Below are 13,818 nucleotides of genomic sequence, written 5' to 3'. Positions count from 1 at the left end.
TCCCAAAATCCCGTTCCATCGTTAACACTGTTAGTAGATATTCAATTTATTAAAATTAAGTGTTAAATGTGGGTGTCCCCGATTCAACAAAGTTGTTGATATAATTTTAGGGCTCGCCAGCGATGCGGCGGCGGCACCGATGCTGAAAATAGCCGCAATCAATAGAAACAGCGCGCATTATTTAGTACCCGACGCCCTGGCCGTATCTAAAGCGAATAATACGGCGAACTTCAGTCCATTATATACAGTCCTGTTTTTATCTTATTTGCTTTTCATTCCACAGAATAATGTTGTATAAATACGTTTTTATTATGAGAGATGTAATCGTTTTTTTACGTTGACGACGACTCCGTGTTTTTTGTCCCAAATCGTTCAGACGCTGATTTAGTTTTTAATTCGGTTGTTAAAGACGTAGCGGAGTAACAAAAAAAATATTTTCTTGAATCTTACGCATAACTTTACTTACCCTTTAATCTTATATTTTCAATTAAAGTATGTGCGTCACTCCTATTTTGAAATTGACAGACAGCCTTACTTATAAAAATCAACAAATCATCTTCTAAGCATTGTTTTAAGTAATTACTACTTAAAGCCTTAAGTAGTGATTAAATTATTTTGACCTATAAACGTTGCTTAAGCATGTCTTAAGTAATGAACAGATAATGACATAAAAACATACTAATTTCTCAACACTACCGGAATGTTGGTAGCTTAAAAAAATATTTGTCATCAAGACGTTGTGTAATGGCAACAATGGCATCCGTAAAATATAAAATTAAAAAGTTGAGCTGTCAATAAACCGGAAATGAAAAATCAGCTGGTAAGAATCCAGCCATTTTGATAATTAGCGGGTTAAACAAGGGTGTGAGGCTACTTAATTTGACAGCTCATTTAAGACATTGCTAAGAAAATGATTTATTTCAGCCACGTTTATAAGTAAGATTTTTTCTTAAACATCTCTTAAGTATAACTTATTATTTTATAAGTAAGGCTGAGAGAGTATATTTTGTATTCCAACATATTCATCTCATCACCCAAGACGTACTGCGTCCCCAACACACAATTCACGAACTCATACAAAATTCTAACATACTTGTGTACACAGAACTTACAGCAAACAACATTTCACTCGATACACAAATTTTAAATTCAGTGTAAAATATTCGGCGCACTCGACGACATTGTTAAAATTTATTGGAGAGCGCGAGGAAGACGCCGGCGCATAGTTATGGACCGCGGGCTTTCCCGCGATCTTACTTTCCGCGGACTCGCTGCATTTCAATGAATCCCGCGTTGTCATGGAAATATAGCGAATATCTCATACAAAAGGCGAAACTTTGATGTCCTACTATATGCAGTGCAATCTTGCTCGTACAAGTTGTTCTCTTCAAAACCTACTAAACAGAGTTCGAGTCGGACGTCGGCGTGAGCTGAAATTAGGTCAAAAGTAAGCTCATATTCTAGAATGAGCCACGTTCTAATTATGAATTCCCGAGTCTGCTGGAAGTGTGTGGTTTTTAGACGACCTCATCATTTTTGCCGATGCTGCAACTTTTAACGTTCTATCGGCTACATTTTTGATTTTATGATTTTATGAGTAATTGAGATTAAGAAGAAATTAGTTTCACTCTCACCATTGCAATGAAGGTTCACCCTTTAAAAAGATACTTAGGTCCCCCTGTCAGGTCGACAAAAAACTATCTAGGTGCAGGACATAATCCGTGACAGCATTGATCCCTTTTTGCGTGAGCTAATGCTTTTACAAGCCGACTTTACGAGCAGCCGCACACCGATAGCTCGATAGCGGATTGTCGCAGGATCCGGATTGCATTTGATTGGCAGCGCCTAACAAGAAAAGGATCGATGGGCTCTCGCGACCGTATGGGCATGGAAAAGGTTTTATGTGCGGCTTAATCTGTCCCAGTGGGCACTCGCCATTAATTAGGTCGGTCAAGCGCTGCCTCGGCGGTTTTTGTGGTGACAATTGACGTATGTCTTTCTGCGATGTCGCGTGGATATTGCTGGTCGGGGTATGGGTACTGCGGTTGTTAGCCGCAAATACTCGCTCTGTTGATGATTTTACCTGTGCCAAATTGCTGATGGTGCAAATCTTCATTATAATAATTTCATTTCATTCATTAATTTCAAGTAAAGTTTGTATGTACTTTCTAAGTATATCATAGACACCAATGACTGTGTTTCGGATGGCACGTTAAACTGTAGGTCCCGGCTGTCATTGAACATCCTTGGCAGTCGTTGCGGGTAGTCAGAAGCCAATAAGTCTGACACCAGTCTTACCAAGGGGTATTGGGTTGCCCGGGTAACTGGGTTGAGGAGGTCAGAGAGGCAGTCGCTTCTTGTAACTAGTACTCAGCTGAATCCGGTTAGACTGGAAGCCGACCCCAACATAGTTGGGAAAAAAGGCTCAGAGGAAGAATAATTTCATTTGTTATGTTATCAGATAGTTTTATCAATATTTATATGAATTAGTATCTAAGATGGAGGTAGTCGTTAGCAACCCGTCGAAGATCTCATGCTTGTAATAGATACGATCGATAGTAAGTGCCTAAAAATACTTTATTTATACGCAAGACCTCTCGTAACGTGTTCGTACTGTATCTACTCTTAGTAGTCAGTGGTTTTTTAGGGCGGAATCGAATAGTAGATAAATGTACCATCATTGCTTATTACCTGATTACTCAGTGATTTAATAAAATAATGAAGGCAGAAGATAAATTAGTGCAACTATCGGAATATTTCCCTACACGGTACAACTGATTCATTATTACAGAAACTCAACTGTGACAGCTAAAATCAAATAAACATTTTTCTCATTTCATACCTAAAAAAGCACTTCTTGACACGAAGGGGTCTACAAATTAGCCTTATGAAATTGAGCTACATTATAATTTAAAATTGTTATGGCGCCAACATTAAATGCATTTATTTACGGCAACCCGGCTAAAGCGATCACGATAATAGCCAGTTAACTACGTAACTTAGCTGGAAAAACTTTATGAATATTCAAATAAGCAAAGTTACCAGATTATTGGGTAGCGAGAATAATGCGGCCTATAAAATATTCGAGTGTTTATGGGTCAAGGAGATCGCCCAAAAATAATAGCATAATATGAATAATATTAAACGCAAGAAGTGTTCAAAAACAAGTCGTAAAAAGTTTGTATTATTTATAGTTTCCACATTCTTACTAATGTTATAAATAATGAGTCTGTGTGTCGCACCTTTAGGCCAATGCTATTGAATCAATTCTAATTTTGGGACACAGATACTTGGAAAAGAAGCTTGTACTGGTCAACTAATTAACAATTTTAAGTTATTCCTAAATATCCAGTAATGTATCTTAACAGTAGAGGTAGAGGAATGAAACAGAGCATAGAGTGTATTTCTCTTTTTTATTGTATATACATTTTCAAAACAGTTCAATTAATTATTCGTGCCATTAATTAAGTAATTGCAACAAACATATGTACCTTCATACGTGCTTCTTATGTCAATCAAAAAACATCCTAGATACTTAGGGTGCATAAAAAGAATTCTGTGTTTCTCACAGCTCTTTCACACAAGCGGACTTATGTCGCTCCTATCATGCCTGTAGCACACCTCCGCTGCGAAACCTAAAGGGCGAAACCGCCATAGTTTCGCTGTGATTTGTGAGTTGTTGGCCGGCAAATTAAAAGCGAAATTCCCTGCTCTAACGTACAAAACTGACTATGACGTTGTCTCTTTCTAACATGATTTCGCTCATTTGCTTAGGCGCCGTCTACATCTCCGCCCTGGCGGACAACGGGCGGACAACGGGCGGAGATGTAGACGGCGCCTAAGCAAATGAGCGAAATCAAGTTAGAAAGAGACAACGTCATAGTCAGTTTTGTACGTTAGAGCAGGGAATTTCGCTATTGTTTCACCGCCCAACAACTCACAACTCACAGCGAAACTAGCGGTTTCTGCATCAAAATTAAACATAAACGCGCCTTCGTTTGAACGGATAGTTGTCAATTGTTTGCTGTTGCGCGCAGTGGCGTAGCGTGGGGGGGGGCAAGGGGGGCAAATTCCCCGGGCGGCAGCTTTTAGGGGGCGGCAAAATTTACCCAATAAAAAAAAAGTGTTCGCAACTAGTATCTGCGCCGCTACATAAAACTGTCTAACAATAACAAAACATTAAACAAGAAAGTTGAAACTTTTTAAACTTAAAATTAATTATTGTTATAATTTGGTACTTAAAACACACATTTTACGTAATTTTGGTTTTGAGTCTTAAATAAAAAATAATTAAAATTTCACGCTCGCTTCGCTCGCGTATTCAGAAACTGTATGCGCTTAGTTTTGCATTTGTCAACAAACAAAAAATTAAGTACGTTTGGGCTAAATTTTACGTAATATTTGGTTTAAGTCCGATAAAAATTTCGCGCTCGCTTATTCAGAAACTATATTGTGGCCCTTATTTTTGCATTGGTCAACAAACAAAACGTTAAGTACGTTTGGGCTAAATTTTACGTAATTTTTGTTTTAAGTCCGATAAAAATTTCGCGCTCGCTTCGCTCGCGTATTCAAATACGATATGCCCTTATTTTTGCATCTGTCAACAAACAAAACGTTAAGTACGTTTGGGCTAAATTTTACGTAATTTTTGTTTTAAGTCCGATCAAAATTTCGCGCTCGCTTCGCTCGCGTATTCAAATACGATATGCCCTTATTTTTGCATCTGTCAACAAACAAAACGTTAAGTACGTTTGGGCTAAATTTTACGTAATTTTTGTTTTAAGTCCGATAAAAATTTCGCGCTCGCTTCGCTCGCGTATTCAAAAACGTTATGCCCTTATTTTTGCATCTGACAACAAACAAAAAGTTAAGTACGTTTGGGCAAAATTTTACGTAATTTTTGTTTTAAGTCCGATAAAATATCGCGCTCGCTTCGCTCGCGTATTCAAAAACTATATGCCCTTATTTTTGCATCTGTCAACAAACAAAAAGTTAAGTGGTTTTGGTACGTCCGATAAAAATTTGTAATTTTAAAACCTTCAAGAAATCAAGTAACAAAGATATAAAAGAAAAGTCTACTTGAGAACCTCCCCCTACTGCCGGGGCTGCGGGTTGTTCGAAAGAGTTAGCGCGGCTCTGGAACATAAAAGGCCTTCGACGGAACGAAAAAGCCTACGACGGTTTTTAGTTAGTAAGAGTCTGACACTCCCTCACCGCTGCTAACCCACAGCGAGAAGAGTCATTTGATGATTTTTAAAGTCCTTTAAAAATGACAAACTGCCAGGAACACTTGTTAAAAAAAAATACACGGGAACAGATACCTACGCTACGCCACTGGTTGCGCGTACACGAACGAGCCCTTACGAACCGCGCAATACGATGACACGCAGAAATACCAAGCCGAAAATCCGCCAGTATGAAAGCGCTCATACATAGATACATAAATGATTACAATGTAATAAAAAAACAATTAATCATAGAAATGCGCAAATTGCGTCATAGCTAACATGTACGTCGTGATGAGGCTTATCATACTGAGTATCAGTTTACAGTCTACGGAGAACAGCCGCAGTATCGTATACTTGAAGGGCTTCAGTCTGAAATACAGCAGCGCGTCTTGTGCTGCATCGCGCGATGCACTTTCTGAAATAATTTAAATGTTTAGCTTGAAAAACGAATTCACTATACGTCATTAAAAATAATAAATGATTATTTGTTTGGTGTATTACGGCTGAATTCACATGACTGTTTTTTAAATTCGTCGAAACTCAAATTACGTATTCTTTTCATTTCTTGTTTCTTGAAGGAAATACTGCTCGGATTTAAAAGTAGCTTGTATTTTTTTAGTGTAGGTAAGATAGGTAAGATATCCTGTCACAGATTACTAAATAGTTATTACTACGTAATTCTACTACCAAGTTTCTTTCAAATACATATGTTCAACCGATTGCGCATAAAAAAGTTACAAACATAGACATATACATACACTAAGTTTCGACTCCATAATATGTGCGCACAAACTTGTATACAGTTTAGAATATACAGTTATATTCAGTTTTATTTAATTGAGTTTATCATAAGTACCTCGACACATCGCGTATTGGCTTATAATGCATTTTTTAATTTTGTTAATTTCACTTTGAATCATTTCAATCAGTATTCCAGGTGATAGCACAATGAATAGTTTCAGCAAACATCCGAATAATAGGAGAGCTTTACTCTGTAAGAACAAAACAACATTAACTGCATAATGTCATGGATTAATGCTATAAGTACGAGATATTAGTTAAAGTGTTAAAAGGTAGAATTTATGCCACCGGCAGTCATTAAATTCCAGTTAGCCATTATGTGTAAGAAAGAAAACAGAACAAGTCAAATTATTAAAGTACAGTATACACTTATACAGTACAGTATGCACTTATATGTACACCACAGTAATTTACTACTATAGAACAAAAAAGGCCAAAATTATGAAAAATATTAGGTAGGTACTACTTACACTATTAAGATTTCTTAAAAAGAAGTAGTACGAGTCACATATCGTTTGAGGAATGAAAATCACTACACGTATGAATGTCTGCAACAGGAATATAATGTTAGTGACTTGTTATATAGATCGTCCGTCAAAAAGTACCTACCTTAAATCGAATAATGATGATTTTTTGCACCATGTTTGTATGTGTGTGTGTGCGCCATAAAATTCTTGTACTTAGAACCTTACCACCGAGCTTAATTTCTAGGAATAGCTGAGTTATACCCCTTTTTGGCAAGTTTACCCATTCCTGGTAAACTTGGGATGTTACTCGGATTGTATAATAATTGATAAGTTAACTGCCACCGAGGACTATAATTAGAAATAACCCGAAATGGAATGACATTTGTCCTGAGGTTCCTGTTAGACAATCTAACCTAATCATCTAGCAGTAATAAAAATGTGTCTACCAGAAGCTTCACTGGTCCATCAGTCACACGAGCCGTCTCCAGTAAATGTTGATACACTCAGCGGCACGGAATTTGGCCCAAGCACATTTTCGCCTTATAACCATTATATAAATGAAAAATCAGAATTTTTATTTTAAAATTGTTTAATTTACTAATTTTCCAATAGAAAATGACTAACAGACAACAGAATTATGAGGATTTTCATTAAGTTTAATTGAGTTAGAAAACAGAGTCCTTTACCGCAATAATCACCATAAACTTTTAAATTCAACATTTTTAACAAAACAAAAAGTTATCAAATTTTAATAATGGATTTTTCTCTTCCTCTTGATCTGATGAATGCTTGCATACGATCTGGCATGCTCTTGATCGTGTTTTTTATCTCCACCTGGGAGATCTCCTCCCAGGCAGCTACCAGCGCGGTTTTCAGTTCACTGAAAGTCCGTGGTGAGTTACGACTTGCTCGGACCTGTCTTTTAATCATGTTCCAGACATGTTCTACAGGATTCATGGCTGGGTTTCTTGCAGGCCAGTCCAATTTTTGAATACCGACCTCGAACAAGTAATCGGTTACTCAAAGAGCTGTGTGAGGTCGAGCATGGTCCTGCATTATACGAAATTCTTCACTTCCTATGAATCCCTGACAGGGTAAAACATGATTTAGAAGGATCTCTTTAATATACCGCACTGTTGTCAGACGACTTTCGACAACCAATAATTCAGTACGGGCTTCTGAACTTCTGCCTCGACAAACCAAGATGGACCCACCATGAAAACCGACTGTTTGCTTGGTAGTGGTGGGAAGAAACCATTGTCCGCGCTTTCCCCATCCACGTTCACGGCCGTCTAGAGCTCTTAGGACGACTCTGCATTCATCGGTCCATAAAATTTTACTCCATTAGTCATGCGTCCAATTTGCATGTTCTCTTGCAAACCTAAGTCTGGCTACGCGATGGTGCGGGAGGAGTTCCGGGCCTCGAGTTGGCCTTTGAGCACGCACATCCCGTTCCTCTATCCTTCTTCTTATTGTGCACTTACGGACGTTGACTTCTCTTGCTGTTTGCAAAGGCTGGCGTATCTCTAACGCAGTGAGAAACCGATTTTTCATTATTGCACGTACGATAAATCAGTCGTCGTGCGCCGACGAACACCTTACACCCCACTTTTTGGTCTTCTTGTGTAAAGGCCAGTCTGGTCATGCATTTTCTATGCATATCTTTCACTTATACGCGGTGCACTTAAAGTTTCAACCATCTTCCACTGCGTACGCCCTTGACGTCTTAGCAACACTACTTGAGCAACTTGAGCTGCAGTAAGGGTAATTTTCAGATCAAATTGTGAAAAAAGAGAAACAAAAAACGATCATAATCATTAATTTTTTTTGGAACATGCTTAGTACTTCGGCAATTTCTATCTGAATTTAAACTTAACTTTCTGCTTTGTGTTCCAACAACGGAATCTGCTTCTAGTGTTATAAAAGTTAAACAGACACACATTTTTCTGTATTTTAATTAACAAATACGAAATTACTGACAATATGTCATATGAAATTAGAATTTACAACAGCTATCTGGGCTGATATCTACTTGTGTTTGTTTGGGCCAAATTCCGTGCCGCTGAGTGTATCTTCTCATGCATGTTCTTATAATTTCTCTAATGCTTTCCTCTCCATCTCGTAATATTCGTGCTGTTGAAATGTCCTGCTCAAGGCGTTTGCGGAGCATTCCCATTCGGTGCCATAGCAATTCAAACATTATATGTATTGAAAATTCTGCCGTATAATTCATCAGGGAAAGTATTAAAATAAACGAAGTATGACTTAGTACTCCACGAAACGGAAGTCCAATGGCATCAAATGTGAATTTCATTTGAAAAAGAAATCTTTGAAGAAATACAAAAACAAAAAATAATGATGAGATCGGAATTTTAATACTCGACAAAAAACGGTGTGTCAGGTTAAAATTTTCCATCTTATTCAAGAATTCTAAGAAGTACTCTCCTTGGAAACAAATATTTGTAACCATACTTGTAATGTATGGAGTTGTAATAAATAAAAAATGTATTTTGCTTGATATACCAATGATCCCATTCCACAAGTAAATGCCAAAAGCCATTACCAACGTGATGATGGCGACACAATAGACTCGCACTAAGGCCCTTACTATTTTGTTCGCACTGATGTCACAGTAAAAACCGCATAGAAGTCGAATTAACATTATAGTTTTAATGGATGCAGGTGTCGCTTGCACATCCATATTTACAAATAATATAACGAAATAAGAAACACAGAAATAGCAGTTGGTTTACGAGAAGACTACAAAACAATGTGACTGAACTGAATTTCTCACACTGTGTATTCTAGAATTGGTATATTTTAACCACTGTCTATGAACAAACTTGTACATAATTGTACATAATCCACGTGTTCCAATACAAAACTAGGACGTTACAATTATAATGATACACAACATCTTTATTGCCTATTGTTATAAATAGACGTTGGATCAATATGTGTATCCATGATTGTAGTGCATAAAATACAATGATCACACATTTTTTTTACTCTGGCAGTAACAAGAAAAAGTTAAAATTACCTAGAATTTAGCCGTATAGTGATTTCACGTCATCGTTCTGAGCGCGTTAAAAGGCACAAAGGAATAGTAATTGTATACAATATTTCACACATAAAACTTCTATTAACGCTAAATGACTTGCTGTGACTAATCAAGGATATGCGTGAACTGCACTAAAGCCACTGTATAGGTGGTGAGGAGACCGATGGTGCTCAGTATCAGCGTCATGTCTAACGTGAACAGTCGCCATATTGTGTACTTGAAAGGGTTTTGTTGAAAATACATCATGGCGTCTTCTATAGCGTCACGACTGATGTCTCCTGAAACATTTCCTTAAGATGCTTAATTTTCATACTTTGCAGAATTAAATAAAAAAACATTATTTGGAAATAGCTATTTAAACAAGTATGAGACGTATTTTTAGAAAAATAAAATACCTTGACATATGAGTAACTGCTTTACGATACATAGTTTCATTTTATCTATTTCACTGTTCACCATCTCAGCTAACAGGGCGGGCGATAGCATCACTACGAAATTCAGTGTAGTTTCAATTAAAATAAGAGTGTCTTTCTGCAAGAATTATATTTAATTTAAAAAAACCGGCCAAATGCGAGTCGGATTCCCACACGAAGGGTTCCATACCGATTTATAAAACGGACAAAAAAATCACGTTTGTTGTATGGAAGCCCTTCAAAATATTTATTTTATTCTAGTTTTCAGACAGCGGCAACAATAATACATCATCTGTGAAAATTTCAGCTCTCTAACTATTACAGTTCATGAGATACAGCCTGGTGACAGACGGACGGACAGAGGAGCGAAAACAATAGGGTCCCGTTTTACCCTTTGGGTACGGAACCCTAAAAACATTACTCTCCAGTTTTAAAGGGATTAGGTATATACTTACAAAAGCAACGTAATGACAGGCATACCCGTGAATTGAAGTCAATGTTTGAGGCAATACTGACGTAATACTTGTAAATATCTGAAACAGTTTATTTTTTTGAGGAAGCAGTTTTTAGTATGAGACAAATGCAACATTATAATAATGTCACCCGATTTGAGGTCATAGGCGATTTTCTCGTAGGAAATCGGCCAGTTGAAACTGGGCGGAGTAATTATAGTACCTAATATCATTTTGATATTATACGGGATTTGAGCCCGAGACTTCACACTCACGTGGCAGTCACGTTTACAAACGTCTATTATACCAACGGATTTTTCTATAATCTATTGGAAGAATTACACTACTTAATTGTAACAAAGGCGACTGCAAAAGTTAAGAGTTACTACTAGTGTTCCCATGGCAAAAAGATTTTTTTTAGTGTTGTTAGTCATACAGTACGTACAACTGTTCTATGTTTGATTAATCTTAGGAATATTTTAAGTAGTAGAAATAAATGATTTTTATTTTTGTTGATTTACCAGTATTTTGGAGGCCGTATCTATCTCTCGGATCGAGGTTAGTATTTTCTTGTATGTATTCAAGGAGGCCCTCAGTTTATCCTTCAAGAGTTCTTCTCTAGCTTCAAACCTTTGTGCGCTGGGTAGATCATGCTGTACGCATTCACGGAGCCTTCTCATCTGGCGCCACAGTAGCTCGAACATCATAATTCTTGGTATGATCGAAACATAATGCAGAAGATCCGATCCCAAAACAAAACTCGACGGAGAAATAAACTCGAATGATACATTATAATTAATCAAGTATCTGATATGGTTACATAATCTTACAAATAAAGTAAACAACAATATAAACATTGTGACTGGTGTGTCAATACTTCCCTCCTTTCCGGATATATCCAGTTTAGTAATTTTTTGTAGAAACGCTGTGAAGTTTTCTCCATAGAAAAAGCAATCGGTTACAATATTAATGATGTTTGCAACATTAAGAATGCTAATCAGGATTGCTTCTAACTGGGATATGTAAACTATCGTACCCAAAACAATTGTTGCGCCAATGAACAGGCAGTAAGCCCTCACTAACAACGTGATAATTTTATTTGTACTAATTTTAAAATATAACCCACACAAAAGCCGAAACACCATTATAGTGTACATTAATACACCTGATTTTATTATTGACATTGTTTTAATAATTTTGCCAAACTTATATTTCAACAGAATTTAGAATAAATACGTCGCCGACTTGGGATCTTGTTCGGAGCTGTGTTCTACAGCTACTGTCCAATGGCGTTATAATATACATCGCTTTATAAAAACAACAATTATTTATAGTACAATAACAATCGGCTTATTATGAAAAAAATAATTACCCATAACCGCCCACAAGTTGGACTAGGTGGCTTGACCTTCGCTGGCTTATATATAGGCTAAATAATCCGTAGATATAGTAAGTAGTAGTTAGAAGTACTAATCTATATGCATAGTACACACCTTCACTATTTCAGTCCAATATAAAAGAGACACCTTTTTCGTTTGTTTATAATTTAAAAGCTCCGAAACTAATGAACCGATTTAAAAAAATCTTTCACTGTTTGAACCCTACGCTATCTCTAGTTACATAGGCTATAACTTATCAGGTTTTAAGCAGAGATATCAATGTATGAGCAATAAAAATACAATTATGTGCAATCTTTATTTAAAACACACCTATTACATTTCGATTAACTTAGAAAATACATATATTGTTTTAAAATTTTACATCTAAAGGAAAATTGAGACTTCCTTGAATTTTCTAAAAGTAATTCTCGCAAGTTGTGAACTTAATGTAATTTACTTAAATGAACATTTCTATATCGTGCAGAAAAACACAAAATATAAACCTACATGAATGATGAAGCTTATATTTAGACTATACCTACCTACTTATTTCGCGATAAGGTCTTTTGTTCAGTTTTGATGCTTAGTGATAATTTTACTGATAATATACATCGTAAATTACCCATTAGGTACGTAAATTACATTTTTGATCTGAACCTTTTATGAACTCAGTAAATACATTCATCGTAAGACGTTAATAAATAAAATAATGAATTCAGATGTATGACACAGAACTCGCGACAATCAAGAGGATACAGTTAACTACAGACTATAACATAATGTGTTTTCTTACCTACAAGACATAATATGCGTTTATAATAATAACCACATTTTTCTTAATAACACGGTGCTCCTCAAAGTTGCTATGAATAATATTTTTAACAAACTTTGATTTGTTTAGGTTTATAATAGAACGTAATGATTAATCCAAGAAATGCGTGAACTGCACTATAGCCACTGTATAGGTGGTGAGGAGACCGATGGTGCTCAGTATCAGCGTCATGTCTAACGTGAACAGTCGCCATATTGTGTACTTGAAAGGATTGTGATGGAAGTACATCATGCTGTCTTCAATAGCGTCACGAGTGTTTTCTCCTGAAAATTGTGACATTTGTAAACTTTAATGTAAAGGTGGTTAAAACCACTGAATGTTCACTGCTGGACAAAGATCTCCCCAAAATGAGTGTGTTTGCCCATACTCACTGCGGTGGGCATGCGTTTCGGTCAGCTTTGAAGATCATTCGTAAATATGTAATACATTTTTTTTATTAAAAATACAAAATATAAGTACCTCGAACCACAAGCAACTGCTTTATTATGCACAGTTTCATTTTGTCTATTTCACTGTTCACCATCTCTGCTAGCAGCGCGGGCGATAACGATATTATGATCTTCAGTGGCACTTCCAATATAATCACACTATGATTCTGTAAGTACATATACGAAGAATATGAACAGTACTTCAAAGATTAAAACTATAAGTACAGTTCAAATGAACAGATCACGAAGTTATTATTTTTTAATGTAATCAATTTTGTATATACTTACAAATTCCGAAAACCTGCTGATGAATACACTTAAATGGTTCAACACCTGAACTATAAATATTATTACAGTTGTTAACATCTGGAATAGCAAAAACGTAGTTTTAAGTATTAAATTATGTTTACACAATTTATTACTTTCGTAGCATTAACTGAATATCTAAATAGAATATCAACTATAAGTAAACTACTTCAGTCTCGTGGTTAAGCCTTTGTGTGACAGTGACGGCAAAGAACTGTTGACGGTCTTTTTGGTTAGTCACTTTATAGGTAGCTAATATTAAAACTAAGCTTTGAATTTATTCAGACGCTAGCTTAAAATTTGATAGATTTACAATTAATTACCAGAAATTTCGTCTGCGCATCGATCTTTCGGGTCGAGTTCAGTATGTTGTTATATATATTCACGCAGGCCTTTAATTTATTCTTCAAAAGATCTTCTCTTGTTTCATATCTTCGTGCGCTAGATAAGG

At 36.3% G+C, this 13,818-nt stretch overlaps 1 protein-coding gene across 1 annotated transcript; it reads right to left on the bottom strand.

Annotated features, from left to right (window-relative positions):
• Positions 1-12,132: 12,132 nt before the first annotated feature.
• On the bottom strand, positions 12,133-13,448 carry LOC126053771 (uncharacterized). Its single transcript, XM_049836739.2, has 3 exons — positions 13,350-13,448; positions 13,093-13,228; positions 12,133-12,896 (listed from the first exon to the last, which is right to left on the bottom strand). The coding sequence occupies exons 1-3, from the start codon at positions 13,425-13,427 to the stop codon at positions 12,724-12,726; spliced, it is 387 nt and encodes a 128-aa protein (XP_049692696.2). The 5' UTR covers positions 13,428-13,448; the 3' UTR covers positions 12,133-12,723.
• Between the last annotated feature and the right edge of the window lie 370 nt (positions 13,449-13,818).

The sequence above is a fragment of the Helicoverpa armigera genome, chromosome 3 (genome assembly GCF_030705265.1).
Source record: "Helicoverpa armigera isolate CAAS_96S chromosome 3, ASM3070526v1, whole genome shotgun sequence".
In the NCBI taxonomy this organism is placed as follows: Eukaryota; Metazoa; Arthropoda; class Insecta; order Lepidoptera; family Noctuidae; genus Helicoverpa; species Helicoverpa armigera.
Note: the sequence above shows the minus strand (reverse complement) of the source record. Positions and strands in the feature narration are given on the sequence as shown.

What these genes read in the sequence shown, in the direction of transcription:
- LOC126053771 (XM_049836739.2), bottom strand. Translation starts at nt 13,427, where the DNA reads ATGTTAACAACTGTAATAATATTTATAGTTCAGGTGTTGAACCATTTA. An exon ending in TCAGCAGGTTTTCGGAATTT is followed by an intron (nt 13,229 to 13,349) that starts GTAAGTATATAC and finishes ATGTACTTACAG; the next exon opens with AATCATAGTGTGATTATATT. An exon ending in GCAGTTGCTTGTGGTTCGAG is followed by an intron (nt 12,897 to 13,092) that starts GTACTTATATTT and finishes CACAATTTTCAG; the next exon opens with GAGAAAACACTCGTGACGCT.